The 24,996-nt window shown below is 43.5% G+C and overlaps 1 protein-coding gene across 1 annotated transcript in view; it reads right to left on the bottom strand.

Moving 5' to 3' along the window:
* Positions 1–24,996, bottom strand: part of LOC119456250 (E3 ubiquitin-protein ligase CBL-B-like) — a 60,089-nt gene continuing 35,093 nt past the window's right edge. Inside the window, exons 7-12 of the mRNA XM_037717901.2 lie at positions 13,372–13,446; positions 11,861–12,003; positions 10,445–10,542; positions 9,335–9,670; positions 5,773–5,887; positions 1–4,778 (exon numbers count right to left, since the gene is read on the bottom strand). Of these exons, the coding sequence (XP_037573829.1) occupies positions 4,568–4,778; positions 5,773–5,887; positions 9,335–9,670; positions 10,445–10,542; positions 11,861–12,003; positions 13,372–13,446 (978 nt within the window). The 3' untranslated portion in view covers positions 1–4,567. The remainder of the gene's footprint in view (positions 4,779–5,772; positions 5,888–9,334; positions 9,671–10,444; positions 10,543–11,860; positions 12,004–13,371; positions 13,447–24,996) is intronic.

Here is a 24,996-nt window from a genome sequence, read left to right as displayed (position 1 = left end):
AAAGAGTTGGCACACAATTTTATTTTAATTCTTATGAGTGCACGTTGAGTTTTCCAGCACTAGAGTAATTTCGACATAACGCTTGGTCATGCTGGAGACCAGTTTTGGAGCATTAACAAGAAGAAGCAAACCTAAAACACACTTTGGTTTTGCCTTTGCAACGAAGAAATTATGAATCACTTTCAATGCTTTTGCCACAACACTCGCCACAGAAATTTACACTCCACCTAACTTCAGTCAATAACACGTCCTCTCAACCATGGAAGCGCATCATACAGTCTGCTTCGTTGCGAGCACATTGTGTCCCATGGTCATAGGCATCATAGCACACGCAAACCCAAAAACGTGATGGGAAATTCATAAGCCAACCTTGCTTCACTACCTACATAGCACACAGTGCAGGCTGAGAACCACTCCTATTTCAGAACAGTTAACGGAACAGCTAATTGAGGTACCTAAATAATGTTACGAATTCACTCTTAACAATGTTACCATAGATGTAGGGTTCAGCATCTTCAGTTATGATGAATAAATAATGATGAAAAAAAAAGTGTACCATAGTGATTTCTGAGAATTAATGTTTCTTTGTGTATAAGAGTATTGTGGATAGTATTGATGGTACAGGGAAAAAAATAAAAATGTGCGGCAGATCTCATTGCAAGTGAAGGTGGTGCACATTAAAAAAAAATTTACATTTGTTAATCAAGGAAGCACTTTAATAAATTTGGAATTGCTACTCCAGATTGCATATTTTAAAGTTTTAACCCTTCAAGTGCCAGTAAAAAATCTGAAAAAGCTTTTAGAAAATTAAATTTTCTTTAATTGCTCATCTGGATAGCAAAGTTGTTGCAGATGCAAAACATTTTTATGCATGTACTAACAGGAGGTCCCCCTGACAGTTTTTACTTTGGGGCCTCCTTCTGTATTACTATTACTTTGTAACTGTATTAATGTATAATAATAAATTATTGAAAAATGATTGATTGATTGAATGGGGATAGTCATTTCACAACTTCTGTCTGAAAATATGAAACAGTGAGAACCATGTATATATTGACTAGAAATGTCAGTATAATTGACAGGGGTTCAGCTCCATTGCAACCGCTCGATGCTACAGGTACATTTTGGAGCAAGCATTTGTTGAGAGACTTGCAAATGTGAAAAGTCAAAGTTCTCGAACAGTGGCTGTGCAGGATTAGAACTTTGCTTTCCTATGATGGATCTCAAAACATGGGACAAGGCAAAGTTCTAAACAACACTATTTACACCAGAAGCATGTTAATTTGCGGACTTTATTGCCAGTGTTGCTTGAACCTTTGCAGCAGACAATGCACTGCCTTGTTTGACGTTCTTTGCTTGCTGTAGATGGGATAAAGTCCGTAAAGTGCCGTGCCGTCAGACAAGTAAGCCCTGCTTCTGAAAAATGTGCATGTTTGAGGGGGCAGCAACTGGCAGCTGCCATTTCTTAAATCTCTGCTGGACGAACAGAGTTCGTAGGTGCCTTAATGGCCAAAGAGGTAACTTGCCAGAGCATCAAAATAAATTGGACAAGACCGGCCCATTACTGGAACTTAGAAAAGAGTGCCCAAAGACATGGACGAGAGAGATTCGTCCTAGGCACTTTTTGCGAAAAGAATTGTCTCCAAGTGAGCTTATCCACGGCACTTAAAGGGTTAATGAAGTGATTACTCATAAATAAGCTGTGATTATGAAAAAGACAAGAGAAAATTCAAAGTTGCTTGTGACCAATGTCTGTCGACAAAGACTTGTCAATACTACCTTAATAGTTTAGGTGTATTGTGTGCGATCAATCTTACAAATAGGGATGCCCCTCACCAGAGTTAACATATCACTGATGGCACAATGCTCATTACCACCATTTAAGGTTACACCTCTTTAACTAATTCGCAAAACATAAATACGAGTGGCAGTCACACATGGTCTGCGATAAGCATATTTTCGCCACAACCATTGTGTTAGTTAGAGAAGCAGTGTTACCACTTTTGATAAAAGCAACGCAGGGATGTAAAATTGTCCCCAATAAAAAGCAACATGCTATAAGACAAATTCAGATGGCATTTTTCGTTCCACATACCAAAGAAAAAAATTTTTAATTTTTATGTGAATGATCAGATGCAAGAGAATAAAAAGAAGAAAAAGTAAGAGTTTATGTAAATCATGTCAGCACAGACAGAAAACAAGAAAATGCTCTTCCAGGCAATAACAGAAGAAAAATACACCAAATTTGTAAAAGATGAAAGTGAGAAATGCAGAACCCTACAAATAGGAAAATTCCTGATGGTAAAGCTTTCCTTTCCCTGAATTTTCTTGAGACCATAGTCACGGATTAGACACACACTGCATTATCTATGCTGCAGAAGTTGCACTTTAACTTTACTGTGAGGAAGGCTCCACACAGTTCAGGAGACATATATCCTTGTTGCAGGTTTGGTACCCAAGTTGGACGATCTTCTTCACATTTTGTTTGTAAGAGCCTGCTGTGTGAGTAACCACATAACACAAACGTCGTACTTTCCAGGGTTTCGTAGGCTGTACGCACAATATTACACATGCACACACGCACACGTACAACGTGTTACGAGACGGAGAGCTGAAAGTTCATGCTGAATAAGGGGTAAGGACAAACCTTGAACGACACACCGGAGAAGCATATAAGAGCGACATGATGTGCATGATATCAACGAATGATCTTATGGGCATGAAGTTGTACTTATACCTCAATTTTTTTTTTCTTTTGATGACTGCAGTTGCCAGTCAAGCAAACTGCCGTGTGTTTTCTGTACAACATGTTAAGTGGTTATATATTAGACACAAGCTCCATGAAAGAGCCAAACCTCGTATAACAGATACAACAAGGCCTTTCACGCTTGACGTAAAGGCTTTAGTATCTACGCAATTCTCTTTACTAAAACTTACCTATTATTACCAGCTCGTGCACAAACACAGATATTCCTACACATTCGTTTCCTTTCCAAATAAAAGAAAGTGCGTATTATTTAAATAGTCGTGCATACTAATAGACATAATGTGCAGGGCATCTTTCCTCAGTTGTGCCAACTTGCATGGTGGTTATCCAGATCTCCTCTATCTAACCATAGCTACAACCTAGATATTTTTGGTAGTGGATGGGCTTTTATGCTAGACAACTGTACATCACAATCTGTGTCAACTTATCAGAACTGCAGTCATTCAAAGCTGGCTTGTACTTATAATAATTGTGCAAACCATGCTGCGAATACCAAAGGTAATGTTTTAAAGCCGAACTGATAGTGCAGACAAGAAATTGTCTTGCAAGCATGTATAAGTTGAAACTGTTGATCAATCCCACATTATACAAGATTTCATACAGTGCCGACAAGTACAATGTACAGTTTGAACTCGAGTGGCTATGTCGTGCAAAAAATGTACATATCCAATGTAAAGCAAGATGGTATAAAATAACCAATGCTACAGCAGAACGACAAGGAATAAAAAAAAATGATGACAGGCAAAAACAAAGGGCCCCACACCACAGTGACCCCACGGTTATGTAATTGCATCACGTGCATCCTTGGAATAAGTTATAGCCGCGGCTCAAATCACAGTATTCATAGAAACATCCTGAAGTACGATGCAGGGAGCCTCCCCTATGAGTGGGGCACATCTGTTGCAGCCACAGCGAGTTGGCCAACCCTGCCTCTACTAAAGCGTCTAGTAGCGACACATTGCTAACGCTTGAATTAAAAACATTCAATATGAATGTGATATGATAACACTTATGTATAAATGCTGTACAAGCACACACATAAAATCAGGGTGAGCCTTGTGACCTTCAAAGCTATGTAAAACTTGATCACAAAAAGATGCAAAGAAAAAAGAAAAGCTCTGCTTCTGTACTTTGCATTGTCTTAAAAGTGACTAGCATGCAAACGTCACGCTCAGAGCTTTGAACCATGAACTTTTTAAAAGTAAAGTTGTTCGCTCTAAGGACCACAAAGTGGTGCCCTTGTTGAAGGAGAATTAATTAATACTACATAAAGGAGAAAAGGACTTCTAGATGGAGTACTGAACTTGCATAACTGCACCTTGCCTCTTCCAACAAAGACACCAGAAGGAGAGAATAGAAAGAAAGTTAGAAGTAATCACTAAACAAGCTGTTTCCAGCTTCCTAGATTCATGCTGCCAAAAAGTCGTAAAGCCCTTCAACAAACAACACAAATGGTTCTATGCACAAATACCTGCAGACAATGGGATGGCTGGCTTCAAGTTCTGAAAAAAAGAGAAGCATATCTTGGGATAGTAAAAGAAGAGGAAAAAAAAACAAGAACTTCTTTCGAGCCGTGTTTGCACATCCCGTACCAATACCGATAGCACACCTTTGGCTCACTCTTCTTCGGTCAGCAACACTGTTATGTTGAAACCCAGCACTTCATTGTTCATCAGTCCATAAAGTCATGACACGCCAGTCGTTGCACCCTTGGATCAGACGTGCTATCTTGCATGCAGAGGTCTGTAGGTCCTATGTCCTTGAGGTTTGTTGCTAGAGGAAGAATCGACCCGCGACTCCTCACTTGTTCTTGCCGGCAAATTCGTGCAAAATATCTCTGGCCATTTGCAAGTCATTCCGTGCGATCCCCAGAGCACGAATTACAGCGTCCTGTGCGTAGCCCTCTGACGTGAGCTCCGATATGTAGTCCATATGAAGATTCTCGTAGCTCACTCGGTCATTTTCCTTGTTTTCCAGGGCACTTGTGCCAAGAGGTCTCAACATTCGTAGCCTGCAGGAAGGGGCCAACAGCAACCCAAAAATATTTTTCAGTTGCATGATGTGACAGCATAGCGAAAAAAGTCAAGCAATTCAAATGTAGGTTACACTTTCAGAATAGAAAATAGGTGACTACAGAGTTATGTCTCAGGATGCCTAGCATAATAATAACTATACTTCTGTAATAAGATAATAAATTTTGCATCAGAAAATTTTATTTCTTAGACCTCTCGGAGGTGTTTTGTGAATGAACTTTGGTTCACATTCTTATGCCACATAATGGACATAGAAAAAGCTAAACACATGGAATCATTTACTACAGAATGGGAGGAAGTAGTCCTTATCATCACCACTACAAATGTAAAAACAATTTAAATTTTGGATTGAACATCTCAAAACTGTACAGCAGGTTATGAGGGAAGCCGTATTGAAGGGCTCTGTATTAATTTTAACCACCCAAGGTCCCTTAAAAAGCACCTACGTAAATAGAGTACATGAGCGTGTTTGCATTTTGCCACCATAAAAATGTGGCCATGTCAGTTAGGAATCAAATCCGTGACCTTGTGCACAGCAGCCGATTAGATACTGAGCCATCATCTTTAAAACAAATAAGCTGGAAGAAGCATGCCCAGCATAACCTGTTTACCGTGGTATGTCCTTAGGTGCACTCCTTGTCTTGTGGTTGCAACTGTGCACTTCCCATTAAGAGAATAACTTCAGCATCTTGCTAATTAATATTTTACTGTATGTCAGCACAAAACAGAGAGAGATAAGACAGTACCAGCTCACCCAAACAACCACCCTGCCTATTAAATTGCATACTTTGCCAATTCAATCCGTGAGTGCAGCAACACTAGTGTAAAATGCATAATCAGAATAAATGAAGCAAACCGAGCTTCCAGACTGCTACCAAGAGAAGGCTTTTTGCACTTAACCAACATCAAACTATACACGAGACTGAGCAATGTGATGTCAATAAAAAATCTTCACAACCAATAAGGGCGTACCTCTTCTCAATTTTCTGACTATTCCCCACAGATCCATTGGTTGATCCAGGGAGGGGTGAACACAGCAGGGAGTCCAACGAGGACGACTCTGTTTGGCGAGGGACGGGAATTGCAGCTGCGAAGAAGAAAAAGAAATGGTTACGCAATGTACCACGCATAATTTTCAATAGATAAGGTCCAAAAATTGCAGAAAGATCAGACAAAATGAATGTGTAAGAGCACATATATAACGAAATTATTAAGTAAAGTAAAAACAGAGGTACGGCACTTGCGTGAAAGCCAGTATAATGCTACAAAGAGCTTTTGACAATGAAAAAAATGAAAAATATATATCAATGTTCAAATTATAATGGTAACTGAAGACATGTGAAATAGGAAGGTAGCTGTGGGCCTAAACATTGTAGTGCAGCTTTACATGTGGACCACGCCACCAATGCGCACATATGCACAGCTACTGCCCGCATGTGCGCAGGCAACACAATAAGCGTTCTAAACAGAGGTCAGCTGCGTGCACTCTGGGACAGTTACTAATGCGTAGATGTTACCCTGTGAGCAAACATCACAATTATGAACAGCACAGTTGGACCTCTCTGTGTCATTCACCAATTTATGTTTCATCTGCACTATCACTTCCTCCTAGATGTGCACTTCATCATGCGCATGCGCTTTTGTATTTTCTTCAGCACGCAAATTGGTCGGCCCTCCCACAACAAGCAAAGGACTCATGGTTGAGCTCACAGTATGCTGAACCACCGGGGAAGCAGTACATTTCACATTATATTTGGGGAACAATTTCTAATTTTACAATGAAATCAAATACAGTGTGTACACTGTGCTCAATGTGTCCTTCCTCGCATATGTAAAACACTGAATATTTGAATACATATATGCAGATATAATACATGAAAACATATGAATTTTACAGCAGCAGGGACACTTGAAGTGGCTCTGGTGCTTAGGTTGTCAAAATGTTTAAATGCAGTTGCCAGATTAATGGCGAGAAAAGTCTAACAATCTTTTCCTGATCAAATTAATACAGCAAAGCCGTGATGATAATAGTTTATACGAATTTCTAGATATAGTTTCACCGTTTTCTTAAGTCGTGCCTTGTATACCGAGGATGTTAACTGTGACAGTCCAGTGACAGCCTGGCTAAGCATCGTATGAATTTCACAAAACATACAAGTATATACAGGGTGTTTCAGCGAACACTTTCAAAATTTATTTAAGGTTGCCTGTGGCAGATAGCCCATTTCTAGTTAATGAGCTGGTCTACTCGAAGAGGCGGACATCACTTGCACAAAAAATTGAAATGCATAATTGACTAATTAACAAAAATTCACTAATTAGCTTTTTAAATAATTACCTGATGGCCCATATTGCAATTTACAAATTGTAGCCATGGAGTTCGCGAGCCTGATCCACTTAGAAATTATTCTCAGGATGACACCAGTTTCGAGATATCAATTCCCGAACTTTGCGAAGAAATGCATTGTCGTTCCAGTTAATTTTGAGCATCAATGCATGAACGACGTTTTGTTAAGAACCTAACTGGAACGCCAATGCATTTCTCTGCAAAGTTCTGGAATTAATATCTCGAAACTGGTGTCATCCCGAGAATTCGTTCCAAGTGGATCCGCCTTGCGAACTCCACGGCTACAATTTGTAAATTGCAATATCGGCCATCAGGCAATTAGTTAAAAACTTAATTAGTGAATTTCTGTTATTTCATTATGCATTTCAATTTTTTGTGCAAGTAATGTCCACCTCTTCGAGTAGACCATCTCATCAATTAGAATTGTGCTATCTGCCACAGGCAACCTTAAATAAATTTTGAAAGTGTTCGCTGAAACACCCTGTATAGCATAGCTTCAGTGGCTTCGAGATGTCTTTTTTTTTTTTTGTAATCAAGGTTTTTTTTTTTTTGTTATCACACATGAAGTTTGCTTTATATGGTTAGCATGGCCGAGCATAGAAAATGTTGTCTAACAAAGACAACAAAATAATTTCTGATCTATCATTTCCCTGTAAATGGCACTACCAAAGGTAAAAGGGTTCTTAATTAGCAAGGTTGCAAAATGTCTTGGGCGCAGAGATACAAAATGAAAGAAAATGCTGGGATGAGCTTGACTCATCTGTGTACTGCATTTGGGTTAAAAAAAAAGAGAGAGTATAGACAATGACAATGAATGATTGATTTGAAGGGCTTAATTAACATCCCGTAGCAGCACTGGAGCTGTGAGAGATACGGTAGTAGAGGCTTCCAGATTAATTTTGACCTCCTGAGTTCTTAATGTAAATCTGAGTAGACCAGTGTTTTTGAACTTGGTCCCATTCAAATGTGGCCACTGTGGCCAGGCATCAAACTCATGACCACGTGATCAGCAGTAGAATGCCACAGCCACTGAGCCACCATGGGGTTAGAAATGATTAAGGAACCCACACTCTTCGTCTATATGGAAAGGGTTAAAAGAATTCTTCGCAAATGTATGCCAATCCGAGCAACTGACACATCAAAGATAGCGAAGCTATGTAAGCAAGTTATCGCACCCAGTGGAAGTACTAGGGTCTGTTTGCTGGCAGTTCTTAAGATCATTCATCACTGACCCCCTGGTCATATGGCTGCTTCATGGCTCACAAGCAGGCTGCGTCTTTGGCTACTCTTTGCTGTACATTTGATACTGACCAAGCTATCAGCTTCCTCTGCCAGAGTTGTACAAACTCTAAGCTGACTTCCAATGCGGGGCCGGTAAAATGCGATTTGTGAAACAAAAATTACAAATGACTGGCCCAAAAAAATTCACCGACGATTACGATACTCCCTAATGCGAAATTCGAATGCAGCTGTATATGTTTTTATTTCGCGATATATTGGCTGGCACGGACAATCTGCCTCGTGTGGCACGTTGCAAATGGAGCGAAGTGTGGCGCGACTGCCTCGCTAATCAGGAGATCGCGAGAAGAAGCGCGTGAATGACGCTTGGACGCAATTCACGTCAGCCGCTGCAGACAATCTCCGCTCATGTAGCGCTTTGTTTCCATACAGACGACGTGCGCTACTCTGGCGCCATCTCGTAGCCATTGTCGTTGCAAAACCCCTCATGTGCGGTACTACGCTTTACTTCTCGCGCTCTCGCCATACCCTCCTCCACTTTCCGCTTTATGGTTCCGCTGCACCCTCCTCCTCACACTCTATTCACTCTCCTCGCTTTTTTTTTTCATCCCCTGCTGCTCTTCGCGTTCGCTCTTAGCTTTCGCTGTGCTCGTTTGCCGCAGGAACGGGCGTCTAAGAGCTGCACTCTAGAAACATGCAAGAAAGTTGTTATCTATTCCAGTGAGTTACTTACTATACAGGTGGTAACTTTTGTTTTGTAATAATCGATAATTATGTTTCAAAGCAAAAATTCGGGACTCAGATGCAGGTTGAATTACTGGCTGACATCAAGCATGCCAGTGGGTCACCATTGTACAAAAATGTCTACAAAACTCCCCTTCACAGCTTCGCTTTAGAAACTGTTGCAGGGCCCTTTCAAAGTTGAATGTTTTGTCACTGTTCACTGACCATGCCCAGCAGCAGCACTGAGTTCCGTGTTGGCGTAGCTGGGCTCCTCAAACAGCTCGGCCAGCTCGGCGTAGTGGACGCTTGGCGCTGGTAGTGGAGAGGGTGCCCTCTGCAGGGGCAAGCTGTTGCCGCCACCAGGCCACGTTCCATTGTTGTTGGGCGGTGATGGAGCCAAAGTGACGATGGTAGGGGGGAAGGAGGAGGAGGGACGGGGACCCAGGCAGCAGCCGGAGCTTGAGCTGGAAGCCGAGCCAGGGTTGGAGCTTGAGCCGGAACATGAGCTTCTGGCAAAGAGGCCTGTGTCATGCTGCACTTCAGAGTATGTCACGCTGGTGCCTGGAAGCAATGCAGGAAGCCGTGGGGGTGAGCGTCTTCTGTTTGTAAGAGCCTACAGTGGCATGGCACATTTCACTTAACCAAGTGAGTTTGGAAAGCCGCAAAGTCAAGGAAGCTTCATAAAAGCAAACCATGTGAGTTTCTTTTTCTGAGAAAAAGCATGCACTTTCAACGGGAGAAAAAGCTTCACAGTTGATAAAAACTTCTTCTGGTCAAGAGACTGAACCCAGAGCAACCTTAAACAGAAATCCACAGAAATTGTTTGTTTTAATCAATGCTCTAGTGCTCCGAGTTGTTGATTATAATTAGCCATGACATTGCCAACTGCTAGCCTCCTAGTAAGCTCTATTGGTAGAGCAACAGCCCTGATCAGGCACCAGAGTTTTCAAATAGATATTTTTTAAAATCTAGCTGCATCTTGGAACAAAGCAAGAAATGTGAAAAACGAAAGTGACTGGTTAATAAATTTTCTTGAACAAGATGCCATGGACCACCTCTTGTCCCAAGCAGTACGAATATCACTGTAGTCACTATTTTCAATGCAAAAGAGAACAACAAATTCTTAGCATGATAGGCCTTTTTAGAAAAGCAACTCTGTGGTTCTTATTATGAGAATGGTGAATTGAGCTATTTCGTATTGATTAATAATTACTACAGTGCAAACTATGAAGACAAAGGGGAGACACAAAACAAAAGCGTATGGTCCTGTCGTTTAGTGTCTCCCCTTCGTCTTTGTTCTTTGTGCTGTAATGATTATGCGGTTATTATACTCACCGGAATTCTCGGGTGAACTTTGAGGTGTACTGGAGGTTCGAGAAGGCGCTCCCCCGTTGACATACTCATCTGTCCCAGGCCTAAACAGGGTTTGGTGCCTGAGAATAGAAGATGAAATGTCATTGGCAAATGTGTGCAACTGGAGAATGGATTTTAACATAATTAAGCAAAAAAGAAGTACAATATAAAGGAAGACAACACAGCATGTGCTAACATTTAACTAAGTTCATTTAGAACAAACCAGGAGCTCAATAAATCTTGCTTTTGGTTTAGTTGGTTCACAATGTCTAATGAAAAATGCAGTGCAACACAAAGACAAGAAGGAAGAGACATGGATTGTGGCAAACTTTCAACTGTTTTATGTCTGTCAAAATCTGTCAGTTTAAGCAAGTTTCAACACATGCACACATTCCACACAGTTGATATCTCTGCCTTCTCATCTTTGTGTAATGTTGCATTTATCTCTAAGCAGAACCACAAGATATGTTGAAACTATGTAAGATGGTATTAGTGACGGGAATATAAGGAGGTCAATAAGTATACATAAACTATAATAGTATGTCCAGGCAGGAGGCTTAGGATCTTGAGTCCTGCTATCAAAGTATGCTTAGTACGCTTACGCTTGTTTACGTAGCAATGTCACGTCTTTCTACCAGATAATCACGCACAGAAGGTGTTCTCATTTACACTGTTTCCCTATTCATCCATCAGTTTAATATCATGCCTATTCTGAAGAAGAGTCAGCTCATTCAGCAGTTCTAAACCAATGACACAGCAGGACTTCCTCCTTAGAAAGCTTCCATGCTGCGAGAATGCGACATTCTGCTGTCTACGCAATGGCACAGCAGTCATGCATGCCTTCACTTTAATACACTAATGAGTCAATGGACTCCATCTGCTGCATTTATGACATTTGTGAGCCAGCCTATACAGTGGAATCTCGTTGATACGATTCTGCACAGTACATTTTTCGGGATAACACGCTTCTTTTTCTTTTCCCGATAATACGATTTGGTTGGATAATACATTGGATGATACGATTTATGGATGATACGTTTTATTTTCTGCTTCCCGTGAAGATCGTATAAACGAGATTCTACTGTGTGTGCGCACGTAACAAACATATCCAAGACTACACACATTATGATATGCCCAGATTGCAGGGCGTTGCAGTATGGTTGCTACTATCATTGAACAGATTCTCCTAAGCAGGGCTCCAGCTTACCGGAATGCCATTTACAACAGCTCACTGCAATACCTTCTGAGAGGCAAGATAGTAAGATTGAATTTAGGCAGCTCACCAAACATCACATAGGACCTGCCTTCTTTTTGTTCTTTTTGAATACATTTTTTTTCTCTCTCTCTATTCTTCACAATCGAATGGCCTCAGTGCTCCAGCTTCAGAAGTGCTGTTACCTTGGTGAAGTGCCAGGTGACTGGCCAGGAGTGTTGGTGGGTGATGCTCTGCGTGGTGGCACAGGAGGTGGTGCTGTAGTCGCAATGCGACGTGCCACCATGGGGGATGAATGTGGTGACACCAGAGGAGAACGGCTACATGACTGCAAGTGAAAGAATTAAAGATGAATAGGGTGTTGTAGCCCTGCTCTGTAAAGGAAGTACAGAAAACAGGAAACGAACAAAAAGGAATGTTGACTGACTGCAAAAGTTAGGGTCCTGGCTTCTCAGGTTACCTGGTCACTATGGACTGGTGCTGCCCTCTTTGTCTTTTCTCACATGAGGTGGCTAATACTATGTGAAAATTGTTCCTAGGAATGCAACAACCTGTTTGCTAAGTTTAACGAAGTAATTACTGAATATGTTCTTCATTAGCTCGTCTTGTGGCGGAAGATTTGTGGTTTCAAGCTATGAGAGCAGAGCTATGCATAAAATTCTTTCTAGCCCTCTCTGCTTACTCAGTGTTCTCTTGCAAAATTTATAAGTAAGCTTTGTGGACATTTATCATATATGAGTAGCAAACACACTTATTTTCGCAAATTGCAGCTTGCCAATACATGTACCATAAAGGATTGAACAAACAGCAGCAGCTGAAAGCACATATGTAACCGAATAGTATAATTAGATTATTATGCTTTCTGTAGTGGTTCTTATTGCATACTCTTGCATAGCCATTAAGATTTAATGAATGTGATGGCACCACCAAACATAACTGAATGTCCACGCCATCCTACAAAACCAACAGACAATGAAGCAAAAAAAAAGAGCATAGGGGAAGTTAACACTTTTTGTTTTCAAATGACTGATAAATATCTCAATAGCTCCGTTTCTCTTTTCTCAAGTCCCCATATGAATAAATTTTAGAACACACATAGTTATAAAAGCACATAATTTAAGACCAGGATGAAGAACTGAACACCACAAATCCCAGGCTTCAAGTGTCTATTTCCGCAAACTACTCGCTTACACTTATAGAGTAAAAGCGCACTGAAAGGGGAACATTAAAACAATTAAAACAAGTGCAAGTCGCATCTCAATTAAAGTTTTGATGATCAAAACTGCGCCTGATTAAAGTGCTGTGCCACTGCCTTAGGAAGTTCCTAGGCCGTGTCCGCACAGTTCCCATTTAGACTAACTTAATTGGCTGTCCTGTTTTGCCTATGTATTGTTTCTGGCGCAGTGAACAGTTTGACTGTAGGATATAAAGTTTAATATAATCAAAACTGTGCCCGATTAAAGTGCTGTGCCACTGCTTGAGGAAGTTGCTAGGCCATGTCCGCACAGTTCCCATTTAGACTAAATTAATTGGCTGTCCTGTTTTGCCTATGTATTGTTTCTGGCGCAGTGAACATTCCCACATGTCAATAATGTTTGAACTAGTGGAAGTAAAACTAGATTTGATTTTGCCAGGAGGTGGTGTATGGAAACAAGTAATATGTGCAAACACAAAGTGATTATATGCAAACACCCACCCTGCTCCCGTCGGCTGTCTCACTTCTTGGTGAAAGGGCCAGGGCTTGTAATGATGATGTCCACGTGTTCGGATCCTATAATTAGAACCACCACAACCCACTGTGCACAAAACTCAAAATTCCCAAAATTAAAAACACAGAGTGTTTTACTTTCCAACTTCTCACTTTCCTTCTCACTTTCCATTCTGTAAGATTGATATTGATAGCATTGTCGGGCAGTGGTGCAGCCAGGAATTTCTTTACAGGGGAGGGGAGCATCCTGGCACACATAACTTTCTGAAGGGGAAGGGGGGGGGGGGGGGGGGACATGCACCCTTAGATGCACCCATGTTGTCAGGCCAAGATTGCTAGCTAATAGAGACCACAAAATTTATGCCGCTGTGGATGCGAGTCAAAGCCATGTTGAAACACTGATGCATGGCCACTTCCTGAATATGCTTGAGGCACATTCAGCAATGCCTTAAAAACTTTATAGTGTAACATAAATCATGCAAGTTGCTCACAAGGATGGATGAAGAAATCAATATACACTGGATCTTCGCTTCACATAAATTGTTACAATGTGGCCTGCTGGTACTGCATGAATTGGATTGATTTGTGCAGCCAAGAGCAACAGAGTTGCATGTAAAATTTTATCATGTTCACAGTAAAACTAGCTATCTGCACTCCCAAGAAGGAAACTGACTATAGGATGAAGGTGGTGAAAGAAGTGTCAAGCCGGCAAATTTACTAATACTAAGTAAAGTGCAAACTTAAAGGACGATAAAAATTTCAATTTGCATGCCTATATGTAAAAAATGATCATTACAATTGAAAAACTGCACGAGGTTTAAACAAATGAAGATGCATATAAGTCTCAGCAACCTACTGCGGTAAAATGAGATGAGAGGTTTATTGCTGCACTACAACATGCTTACATAACTAACAGCGTGTGAAGTGCATTTTTAGTATGATTGACCATCACTATAATAAAGATGCATACAATATGCAAATACACTTGTTATATCCAATACTATTTGTTAGAAGCATATGTACACTACATGTTGATATCAGCGAACATTTTAGATTTACTTTGTTATATCCGACAATTCACCATATCTGTGTTCGTTTATCAAGGTTCAACTGCAGTGAGAGTTGCTATCAAAAATATTTTCCATGACTTTGTAACAGCCAATATTTGTCCGTGAAACTGAGTGCCCCCAAATGTTTCTAGGTGCTGTGTTTTGTGGCAGTTCTTTTTTCAATCTCTTCCTCTGGTAATCACATCAGAATTTCAGAGGTGCTGTTGACTGCATGACCAACATGCAGCATTCCAGAGAGCTGCATCACAAGCTTACATCTCTGAAAGCTCCATTTTTTTTCCTTTTCTTTTTCAGGAACTTATTATTCTAAAAGCCTATTTTCTTATCCCATTTTTACATGGTGTCATCATTTTTTACAAGTTTCTCTCATTTTGCTCTGTCAGTCAGCCACTCTTCCTTCTGCTTCTTCAAGTTGAAATCTTCCTCAACGTGGTCCCTTTCTTATAGGCTAACTTCATTTCCTTTCTCCATTGAAGTCAATGTCACTGCCTTCTTGCCCATACGTCTCTTGACTCTTGTCATCATGCAATTGAATCTGTCTCATCTTTCCTTCTTGAACCTTTGTTTGACTAGACCCTTCCTTGGACACAGGCATTTTAACTCAGCGTTCCTTGTCCACTTCAGCAAGCTCATTCAGTCAATTGGATCTCCGAAATGCTAGGCTTCTTAATTGTAACCACTGTGGTTCCATACAGCATTACTGACTGAAAAACCAAGATCAGACCATCTAAAAGGGGCAGATGTCATTTGCTTGACAAGGGAAACATAAGTGCGAATACACAATATAAGTTTGCTTCAGTCTTTTAACTAACAATGGCTGATATTTTTTCATGGTATTGACCTTCTTGTCCCCGTGTTCCTTTGACAACTTTTGTACTTGCTTTAATGCTCTTAATTTGCTCGGTCCTCTACCCCACTTACAATTCATTTTTACAGCAGAAAAGAAATGCTCTACATGCATTCTTCCGAACGAGGAAGTACTCCATCGTGGTTTCAGTAAGATACAACACGCCCTAACTAACAGCAGCCAAGACTACAAAGAGCAGTATACCTTTGAGCATTGCTCTGACAGAATATAAATCTGTCATATTTTTTTAAAGTATAGAGCAATGTAAAGCCCAGTGTTACTCCTTGCTTGGTGTTTGAAGTATCCTAGATGGAGCAAACAGACTTGAGGCTCAGTGAATGTAGTACATGAGTGCTGACCCCCTGTAGTACATGAATCTTGTCAATGATGGTTTGAAAAGTTACGCGCAAAAAATATGGTCACCAAAGAAATGAAAAGGACAACATCAGCAACTAAAACAATTCAGAGTTGTCCTTTTTGTTGCTCTTGTATCTGTGTTTTCTACACCTTACTTTCCGAACCATAAATCCTGAACAACTCGCTCCTGCCATTCTAAGTTTGTCATGTACTTAATGTACCTTTTTCCTGCGGCCTGATCTATATCGGACAAACAGATTATTGCCTAAATGTCAGATTAAGAGAGCATAGTAGTTCTCTGAAAGGTATTGCATACTTGCATTTGTCAGTTCATTGCTGTGATTGTGGTTGCAAACCAGTTTTTAAAAACACCACTATTTTGCTTAAACACAGAGATGAAGTGACGAGGTAATTTCTGGAGGCCTTCCATTTCAAAAAGAAAGGTGCCACATGTGTTTGCCGTTTTTATCATTACTCGAGTGTAAGGTTTCTCGGATACATTTAGGTTGAGTGCATGCACGTCTTTTTGTACTAATCATAGCTTCACATGTCACCGTTATGTAAATGATTGTGTACTCAATATAAGATTCTGGGGGAGGGGGATGCCTTTACACCACTTCTTGCTGATGACGTTTTGTTTGCAAATCACATGATGCACCCCTTCAGTCATGAATTATGATTGACTGTCGATAAATGTATGAAATTTACCTAATTTTATACCAAGGTTCTGCAGACTCCATTAAGAGCAAGTCAAGGTGGTAGAATGACTCTTTCTGGATTTCATGATGAGTCACCATAACTACAGAGTGATTAAGTATCTAATTCTTGTGCACTCAGAAATGATACGTTTCTTCATAAAGAAGAATTCAATCACTAGTGAAAATTACTTGCACATGTTAATTATTGGTTGCAAGCATTACTAGAAAGAAAAAAACATTATTTAGCAATTGCTACAGAAACGTCTCACGTCACACTTCCGGTCAAACATTGCAGTGCCTTCTCCAAAGCGATCTTTGGTAGTGATAGATCTTTCTCAGAACTAAAATGAAGGTACTTGAGGTAAGCAGTGTACTTGAAGGTACTTGTGTTTTTCTGTCATAAAACACAAGTAGGCGTACAACAAGAAAACAAGAACTTTGTCTCTTTGGTAAACTAGAGACAGTGAAATGAGGATATAAATATGGGCTACTGGGTATATTTGTGTGATTAGTATAGCAAATGGATTCAAGAGCTCCCTTTGAAACATTTCAACCTATTGGTTGGAGTGTATTAAACTCGTGATTGAGATATGACTATATATTTTCTATCTCTGGGAGACCGGAAGTTTGACTGTAGGATATAAAGTTTAATATCATCAAAACTGTGCCTGATTAAAGTGCTGTGCCACTGCTTTAGGAAGTTTCTAGGCCGTTTCTGCACAGTTCCCATTTAGACTAAATTAATTGGCTGTCCTGTTTTGCCTATGAATTGTTTCTGGCGCAGTAAAGATTCCCACATGTCGATAACGTTTGAACTAGTGGAAGTAAAACTAGATTTGATTTTGCACGTTTAATCACTTTCAGCGCTTTTAACATTTATGTCATTTGGAGGTCGTTGCAGGTCCTACACCTATGGCGAGCATGGGCTGCTATGTTGACGGTGCGCCGAGGGTTTACTAATATGTGTGTACTAATATGTCATTAAAGTTTCTATTGTGGCGGTATCTGCTCTTGGCACATCCTGGAAGGCTTTTCTAAGGTGCTCATTGCTTGCTAAAATTGGATAGTATTTCCGTAGAACATTGTTTATATTTGGGAGCGCATTGGAATATTTTATGAATGCTAGCGACTGGTTGGATTGTGTTGTAGACTCTTTTCTACCTAATGCTAAGGTCCTTTCTAGGTTACAACCGTCCATGTAGACCTGGCTTAGGGTGCTTTGCCGTTACTTTCTTTCAGTTAATGTTGCCCTTAGATTATTTAAATGGTGAACATAATCGATGTTGTCGCTACAGATATGTCTTATGCATTGTGCCTGCCCAACAAATAATCCTTGCTTACAGTGCCACGGGTGGTGACCAGTATAATCAAATCATGTTAGCACTAACTGACAGCAGTGAAATTAAGAGATCCTAAAGAACTGTAAAGAAAGCATGGTTCTCAAAGCTGGGCACATTTTCATACTCTGGAGTCACAAAGGGAATTAGCCCTGTTTACTTAACATTGTACCATGTCCAGTAACAGTTACTTTTGTGCATCAATGCATAAAATGACATTTTGATAGGAAAGTAACTGGAACGCCAATGCATTTCTCCGCAAAGTTCGGGAATTAATATCTCGAAGCTGGTGTCATCATGAGAATTCGTTCCAAGTGGATCTGCCTTACAAACTCCATGGCTAGAATTTGCAAATTTCAATATGGGCCATAAGGTAATTAGTTAAAAACTTAATTAGTGAACTTTCTTTAATTAGTCGATCATGCATTTCAATGTTTTGTGCAAATAATGTCCACCTCTTCGAGTAGACCAGTTCATGAACTAGAATTGTGCTATCTGCCACAGGCAACCTTTAAAAATTTTTGAAAGTGTTCGCTGAAACACCCTGTATGTATACAGTTGACTCCAGTTAATTTTACCTTTGCACGGCCAGAAGATTTGGTCGAACTATCCGAGAGGTTGACAAACAGTGGCAAACTAACAAATTAATTTTTTTTTTGCTTGGAGTTGGCCGTCATTGGCAATAGGCTTGTGGTAGGAGGACGACAACTTAATATTTGTGATCGGTGTGCGGAACCGATATTTGAAGAGCGCGGGCTTTTCCGTGCTTGTGTTCGGCGTGCGGGCCGAAAAGCGCGGGAGTGAGCGTCGCTGGTGCGCGTGGTCGGTGCGCGTGCCGGGAGAGACCATCGGAACGACGGGCAGCCAGGCTGGCAGAACGGGCAGTGCAGCGAGATGGAGCGGACCGAACGCCGGCCCACGTCCCGGCATCCCGGTCCTGCACTGTGAACTGGGCACCGCCCCGGCTTCTACCATCGACGCGGGTCCTGTGGAGCTGGGCCTCGTTCCCGCTCGCACGACCGCTGCCGTGCTGCCGGGCTCGGGCCACGACCCAGAGCCCCCTGGTCCTGTTCCGAACCGGGCGCCGCCCCGGCTTCTACCATTGACGCGGGTCCTGCGGAGCTGGGCCTCGTTTCCGCTCGCACGACTGCTGCCGTGTTCCAGGCTCGGGCTACGTCCCGGTGTCCTGGTCCTGTTCCGCAAACCGGGCGCCGCCCCGGTTTTCACCTACTGCTGTGCTGGGCTTCGCCCCGGCTCTCATCCCACCGCTACGGTGCCGAGCTCGGGCTATAACCCAGAGCTAATGCTCCGGAACCGGGCTACGTCCCGGTGCCACCCTGAACGTCAACCGCCGCCCGTATACCCACCGCCGCCAGAGCCAAGTCCGCCGAGCCGTCACCACGAGACCGGACTCCTGTGAAGAACTGTGAGTGCTCGAGCGTGACACTGAACCAGCTTATCTGTATAGTTCATGTTCATGTCTTGTCCCACGTGCCGTTCGTGTCATAAATACGTCTCTTTGTGTCTCTGGTTGCCTTCTTGTGCGTCTGGCTAACCTGCGCCCACACATAATCATCACAATTTTGGCGAGCCTGCCAGGATCGGCTTTAACATCTTGCCGACAGCTAGACGCACGGGAGGAAGCCATGGATATTGAGAGACTATACGCGATCGGCAAAGACATGGGCTTAGCTGGCGCCGCTCTTCGCGAGTGGATTGACGCGGAACGCGCAACAGAAAGACGCTTCCGCGCGCAAGTTCGTGAAGATGAGCGCGTGATCATGGAGCTCGAGGAAAGACGGTTGCAAGTCGAGGAACGCGTTTTACTGCTGAAGCTCAAGCTTCAAGAGCAGACAACAAGTTTGAACGTGCGACTACCGGTGAGCAACCTCAACCTAATTGAGGAAGAAAGGATACGCGTCGAGGCTGTTCGTCTAGCGGAACCTGCTGCAGCTAAGCAAGATTTCGAAGAGAGGGCAGCAGAGAAAAAAGTAGATTCACCTCGCAACTATAGTGAATCGATAATCACAAATGATACCACAGATCGCCAGGCAACAGACATGATGCATTCCGAGAAACCGAACAATGAGAAAGCCAGCAGATACCCGAAGCGTCCCGGATTTAAGGCAACGCGTAAGGGCAGGAAGAACTTGCACAGAATTAGTAAGGGCAGGAAGAACTTGCACAGAATGCGTAAGGGCAGGAAGAAGATTCAAAGGCGATGGAAAGGAAAACAGCGTCATAAAACGCAGGTACATGACAAGATGCAGGCGTCCAGGAAAAAGTTGAAGAAGCCAGAGTTCTACCCAAGCCATTCCAAACCGTACAAGCAATCTGTAGGCGTAGGAAAGAGAAAGAAACAGGCTAGAAGTAGACAAGCATGGGAGCTCCGGAAAAGGCGGAAAAAATTGTACATATGCAACGGATAGGATAAAAAGGAATACTATTTAGGAATGGCCTCGGACAATTGAATTGTCAGTTACAAATGTGTGCAGAGAAAAAGTTCAGTCATGTAGAGTGATTGGAACATTGAATTTGTCAACATTGCGAAAAGTGCAGTGCATTATGAGGTGTAAAGTGAAATTACCGGACAACAAGAAAGAACTCGCTGACGAACAGACGAACTGCGCACTGTGTTGTGTGTTACTCATATTCAGTCGACGCGTCCTACTTCACCACCGCGTCGTTCTTGAACAGGGGGGAAGTGTGGTAGGAGGACGACAACTTAATATTTGTGATCGGTGTGCGGAACCGATATTTGAAGAGCGCGGGCTTTTCCGTGCTTGTGTTCGGCGTGCGGGCCGAAAAGCGCGGGAGTGAGCGTCGCTGGTGCGCGTGGTCGGTGCGCGTGCCGGGAGAGACCATCGGAACGACGGGCAGCCAGGCTGGCAGAACGGGCAGTGCAGCGAGATGGAGCGGACCGAACGCCGGCCCACGTCCCGGCATCCCGGTCCTGCACTGTGAACTGGGCACCGCCCCGGCTTCTACCATCGACGCGGGTCCTGTGAAGCTGGGCCTCGTTCCCGCTCGCACGACCGCTGCCGTGCTGCCGGGCTCGGGCCACGACCCAGAGCCCCCTGGTCCTGTTCCGAACCGGGCGCCGCCCCGGCTTCTACCATTGACGCGGGTCCTGCGGAGCTGGGCCTCGTTTCCGCTCGCACGACTGCTGCCGTGTTCCAGGCTCGGGCTACGTCCCGGTGTCCTGGTCCTGTTCCGCAAACCGGGCGCCGCCCCGGTTTTCACCTACTGCTGTGCTGGGCTTCGCCCCGGCTCTCATCCCACCGCTACGGTGCCGAGCTCGGGCTATAACCCAGAGCTAATGCTCCGGAACCGGGCTACGTCCCGGTGCCACCCTGAACGTCAACCGCCGCCCGTATACCCACCGCCGCCAGAGCCAAGTCCGCCGAGCCGTCACCACGAGACCGGACTCCTGTGAAGAACTGTGAGTGCTCGAGCGTGACACTGAACCAGCTTATCTGTATAGTTCATGTTCATGTCTTGTCCCACGTGCCGTTCGTGTCATAAATACGTCTCTTTGTGTCTCTGGTTGCCTTCTTGTGCGTCTGGCTAACCTGCGCCCACACATAATCATCACAGGCTATTTAAATACATTTTTACAAGCAATATACACGTGGTCCTCAGTCAGTGGCCCCCAGAACTCAACAGTGTGTCAGCATAGATAAAATTTTCAAGAGACATCGCCTTGGGTGTAGCACAAGTTGTCATCATCACGGCAGGCCAGGTTGCTGCTGTCACCGCCATTGCTTAAGGAAGCAGTAGCACTGTCTGCTGAATTTCTTGTCCTTTCAAGGTTTTTTTTGCGTGCATGAGGGAGTGCCGGTGGGGGTCAAATTAAGCGAAAGCACATGCCTTTGTGTTTGAACTAAACGAGTTTGCCTTCCATCACAATGTATGGTTACTAGCTGGGACTTTTGAGTGTGTTCGAATTAAGTAAAAAGTTGATTGAATTAACAGAGGTCGAATTAATCAACTGCATCTACGCTCCATAAGCAACCCGTACACCTTTAGAACTCTGAAACAGCAGAAATGAATTTTGAATTTTGAATTTGCCTTTATTTCCATAAATGTACAATTTATGGGGGATTTAAGGAAAAAGTTGCGCACAGCAACTTGACGGGCCTTAAAGCCCAGTCTGAGGGCAGCAGCGGCAGGCACAGGCGCTAATTCAGGACTGACAACAAAAATACATTTGAATACAATGCAATGCAATGTTCTGCACAAGGCTATTGCCATAAATGTGATTGCATATATTAACATGCTTCACTTGACAATATGTTGTGTTCTTATGCACAAGCATCAGCTGTAGGATCACAGGTCATTTCAAATCTGTGATGTGTGACAGGCAGACTAAAACTTTCCTTATCTTGAAGCTCCGGTTACCTATAAATTTTTTTCACGGTTTTACGACTTCAGAGCTGACATGGGTTTAAGTTATAACTTCAGTGTACAGTGTGTGTTTGTGCTACCTGTATAATTGTGGCAGTAAGACTGAATATTTTTTCAAAAGTGCATATTCCTAGCATAACTTTTTCATGCACAGAAGTTTGTGTCAGGAGTATAACACTAAATTTTATTAGAAAAAAAAAAAAACTGCAAACATTTGGTAAGAAAATGTTATCTTCGCAAGAAAAATTTATTTTTCCTCTTTCAGTGAAAGAGCATGAGGTGACCACTACCGCACACAAAGGGTCAAGTAGTTATATCCGTGTGACATGGGACAACGTAAGTGCACTTTGAGCGAGTGCACTTCGCCGCGAGTGTCATTCGCACGCTGTCACACGGAACGCGTAGTGACACTTGCTGCAAAGCACACTAGCTGGCGAGTGTGTTCGCCAAACTCGCTTTGCTGCGCCAAAGTGCGTAGCCTCGGTAGCAATGGTTAAACAATAAATAGACTAATAGTGAAAGCAGAATCGGTAGTAATTTCAAACTACCTGTTTTGTGATCTAAATGTTATAAGATTATAAAACATGATATATTGTTACAAGATAACTTCCTATCCTCGTCTTCAGCCTGTTACGTGTAATGACCGCGAAGTTGTTCATGCCTGTGCGAGGCACCATACTACGGTGGCTAGATGGGTAGGTGTGCTGTCCACCGGGCACTAAGAGTAGTTCAGCGCTTCTCCGCATCATGGCGACAAAATTGGCGCTGCGGTCTGGGGTTTGTCGCAGGCGGCGCGCGTCGTCTGCTGCTGCGGCCACATTACAATGCAACTGCAGCATATTTACCATCGTATTTAAACTGAAAACCACATTCACAGTGGCATCATAGACAGTTACAAATTTCTGAATGCAGCAGAGCTCTGTCACTTGCGAAGGTAACGCACTTGCCTTTTCCGTCACCTGTTTGTTTCCCCGTTTCACCAGTTATTCTAAAGCGAGAAAGTTGAAGTTTGCTTTGCAGAATGGATGTATACAGTAGTATGTAGGGGCTGTACGCGAACGTGCAGGGCGTATTCGTATACCACGGAATGCGCAAGAGAAATGCTTTGGTTTGAAGGGATGTAAAACACAATGGCATAAATATTGATATTCGTACAACTAAAATCTTTTGGTTCAATTTCCTTGACTGTATTGGGGTTATTATAAATTTATAAAATATATTGCTACGATACGGGAGGACGATTGAAAGTGAAGGAAGACGACGTGAGTTCGGACTGTGACATCATCGGTCCCTAGGCCTCTCGCATCCATCATTTCATTAATAAACGCATCTCTCCGTAACAGTATTGGTCGAGGTGCTGGGTAACGAAGAGAAGTCCAGGACGAACGACCACGGAAGCGCAACATCTGAAAATACGCCGAAGCCGCCGCCTGGCCGGACTACCACCGCTTCCAATGGACACGGTTCCTAACGGTGACAACGCGCTGACTTCGTCTGGCGCAACGTGGCAACATTACATGGCGCCACGGACCTTCGCCGGAAAGGTCGGAGAAGACGTTGAAGAGTGGCTGAACCACTACAGTCGGGTCAGTCGATACAACCGTTGGAATTCGGACACCCGGCTGACCAACGTGCCATTGTTTCTAGAAGGCACGGCGCTCGTGTGGTTTGAAAACCACGAAGAAACTCTAGCCACATGGGAAGACTTCGTGGATGAAGTAAAGAGCTGCTTTGGGGACCCATCTTTGAAGAAGAAGCGCTCTGAGCAGACTTTGATGCAGCGTGCTCAAGTGCCAGGCGAGACTTGCACAATTTACATTGAAGAAATCTTGAAATTGTGCAAGTCTGTAGACCCTCGCATGAAAGAAGAAGACAAGGTCGGACATCTTCTGAAAGGGATTGCCGAGGACGTCTACAACCTCCTCATAGGAAAGGACACCTTGGAGTCTGTCGCCGACGTAATCAAACATTGTCGCACGTTTGAGACTCTCAAGGCTAAGCGCATTACACCTAAGTTTGGTAGACTCGCCAACGTCACCACCGTTGCGAGTGTTGACGTCGGTCCTATACCACCCTGCGATCTCGCGTCAACGATACGACAAATCGTACGCGAAGAACTTGATCGACGTGAAGCTGTCGCCGCGACAAGACCACGCGTCAGCGATGCCTATTTGCCTTACGACGCAACGTGTGCGTCCGTTCATGCCACGGGGCATGACGATGCGCCTCGATCACGAGCACCGGAACGACCAACCTACGACTTACATCGTCGTGATGGCCCGCAGCACGCCTTCAACCAACCACGTACCATGGCGTCATCGTGGGACGATCATCACGAATACACAGAGCCTAGTGGAAGGTTTCGTGATTTGCGTGAGGCACCTGTGTGCTTCCAGTGCGGTGTCCGTGGACACGTGGCTCGATTCTGCCCTGAGCGCCGTCGCGGACAACCACGGTTTTACGAGAATCCGCCGGCGTCTCCTCGACGGAACAATCGGCCCGGTAGTGCTCGCTGGACAAGGGACACGTACTTCGGAAATAGTTTCCAGCAGAACTCCCGTGGTGACACGTTCATGGGCAACAACTACCGACAGAACACCCGCAGCGACTCGCCCGCCTCCGTACGAAGCTTGACGCCCCCAACTGCACGCCGGCGCCGTTCTCCATCGCCTGGTCGCCGTGTCACTTCCCCACCGCCGGGAAACTAGGTGGTGCGGCCGATGGAGGTGAGGTCGCCGAACATTTGTCACAACACACACGCATGCCTCCACCAGTTTCGATGATGCAGAACAAGGTTCATGTCCTCGTAGACGGACTTCCGACGATGGCTTTGATAGACACTGGAGCAGCTGTTTCGGTTATGAGTTTAAATTTTAAATCACGGCTAGGACCCAAAG

Source organism: Dermacentor silvarum, chromosome 6 (assembly GCF_013339745.2).
Source record: "Dermacentor silvarum isolate Dsil-2018 chromosome 6, BIME_Dsil_1.4, whole genome shotgun sequence".
NCBI classification, from domain to species: Eukaryota; Metazoa; Arthropoda; class Arachnida; order Ixodida; family Ixodidae; genus Dermacentor; species Dermacentor silvarum.
The sequence above is the reverse complement of the archived record's forward strand: the minus strand, read 5'-3'. Positions and strand labels throughout refer to the sequence as shown.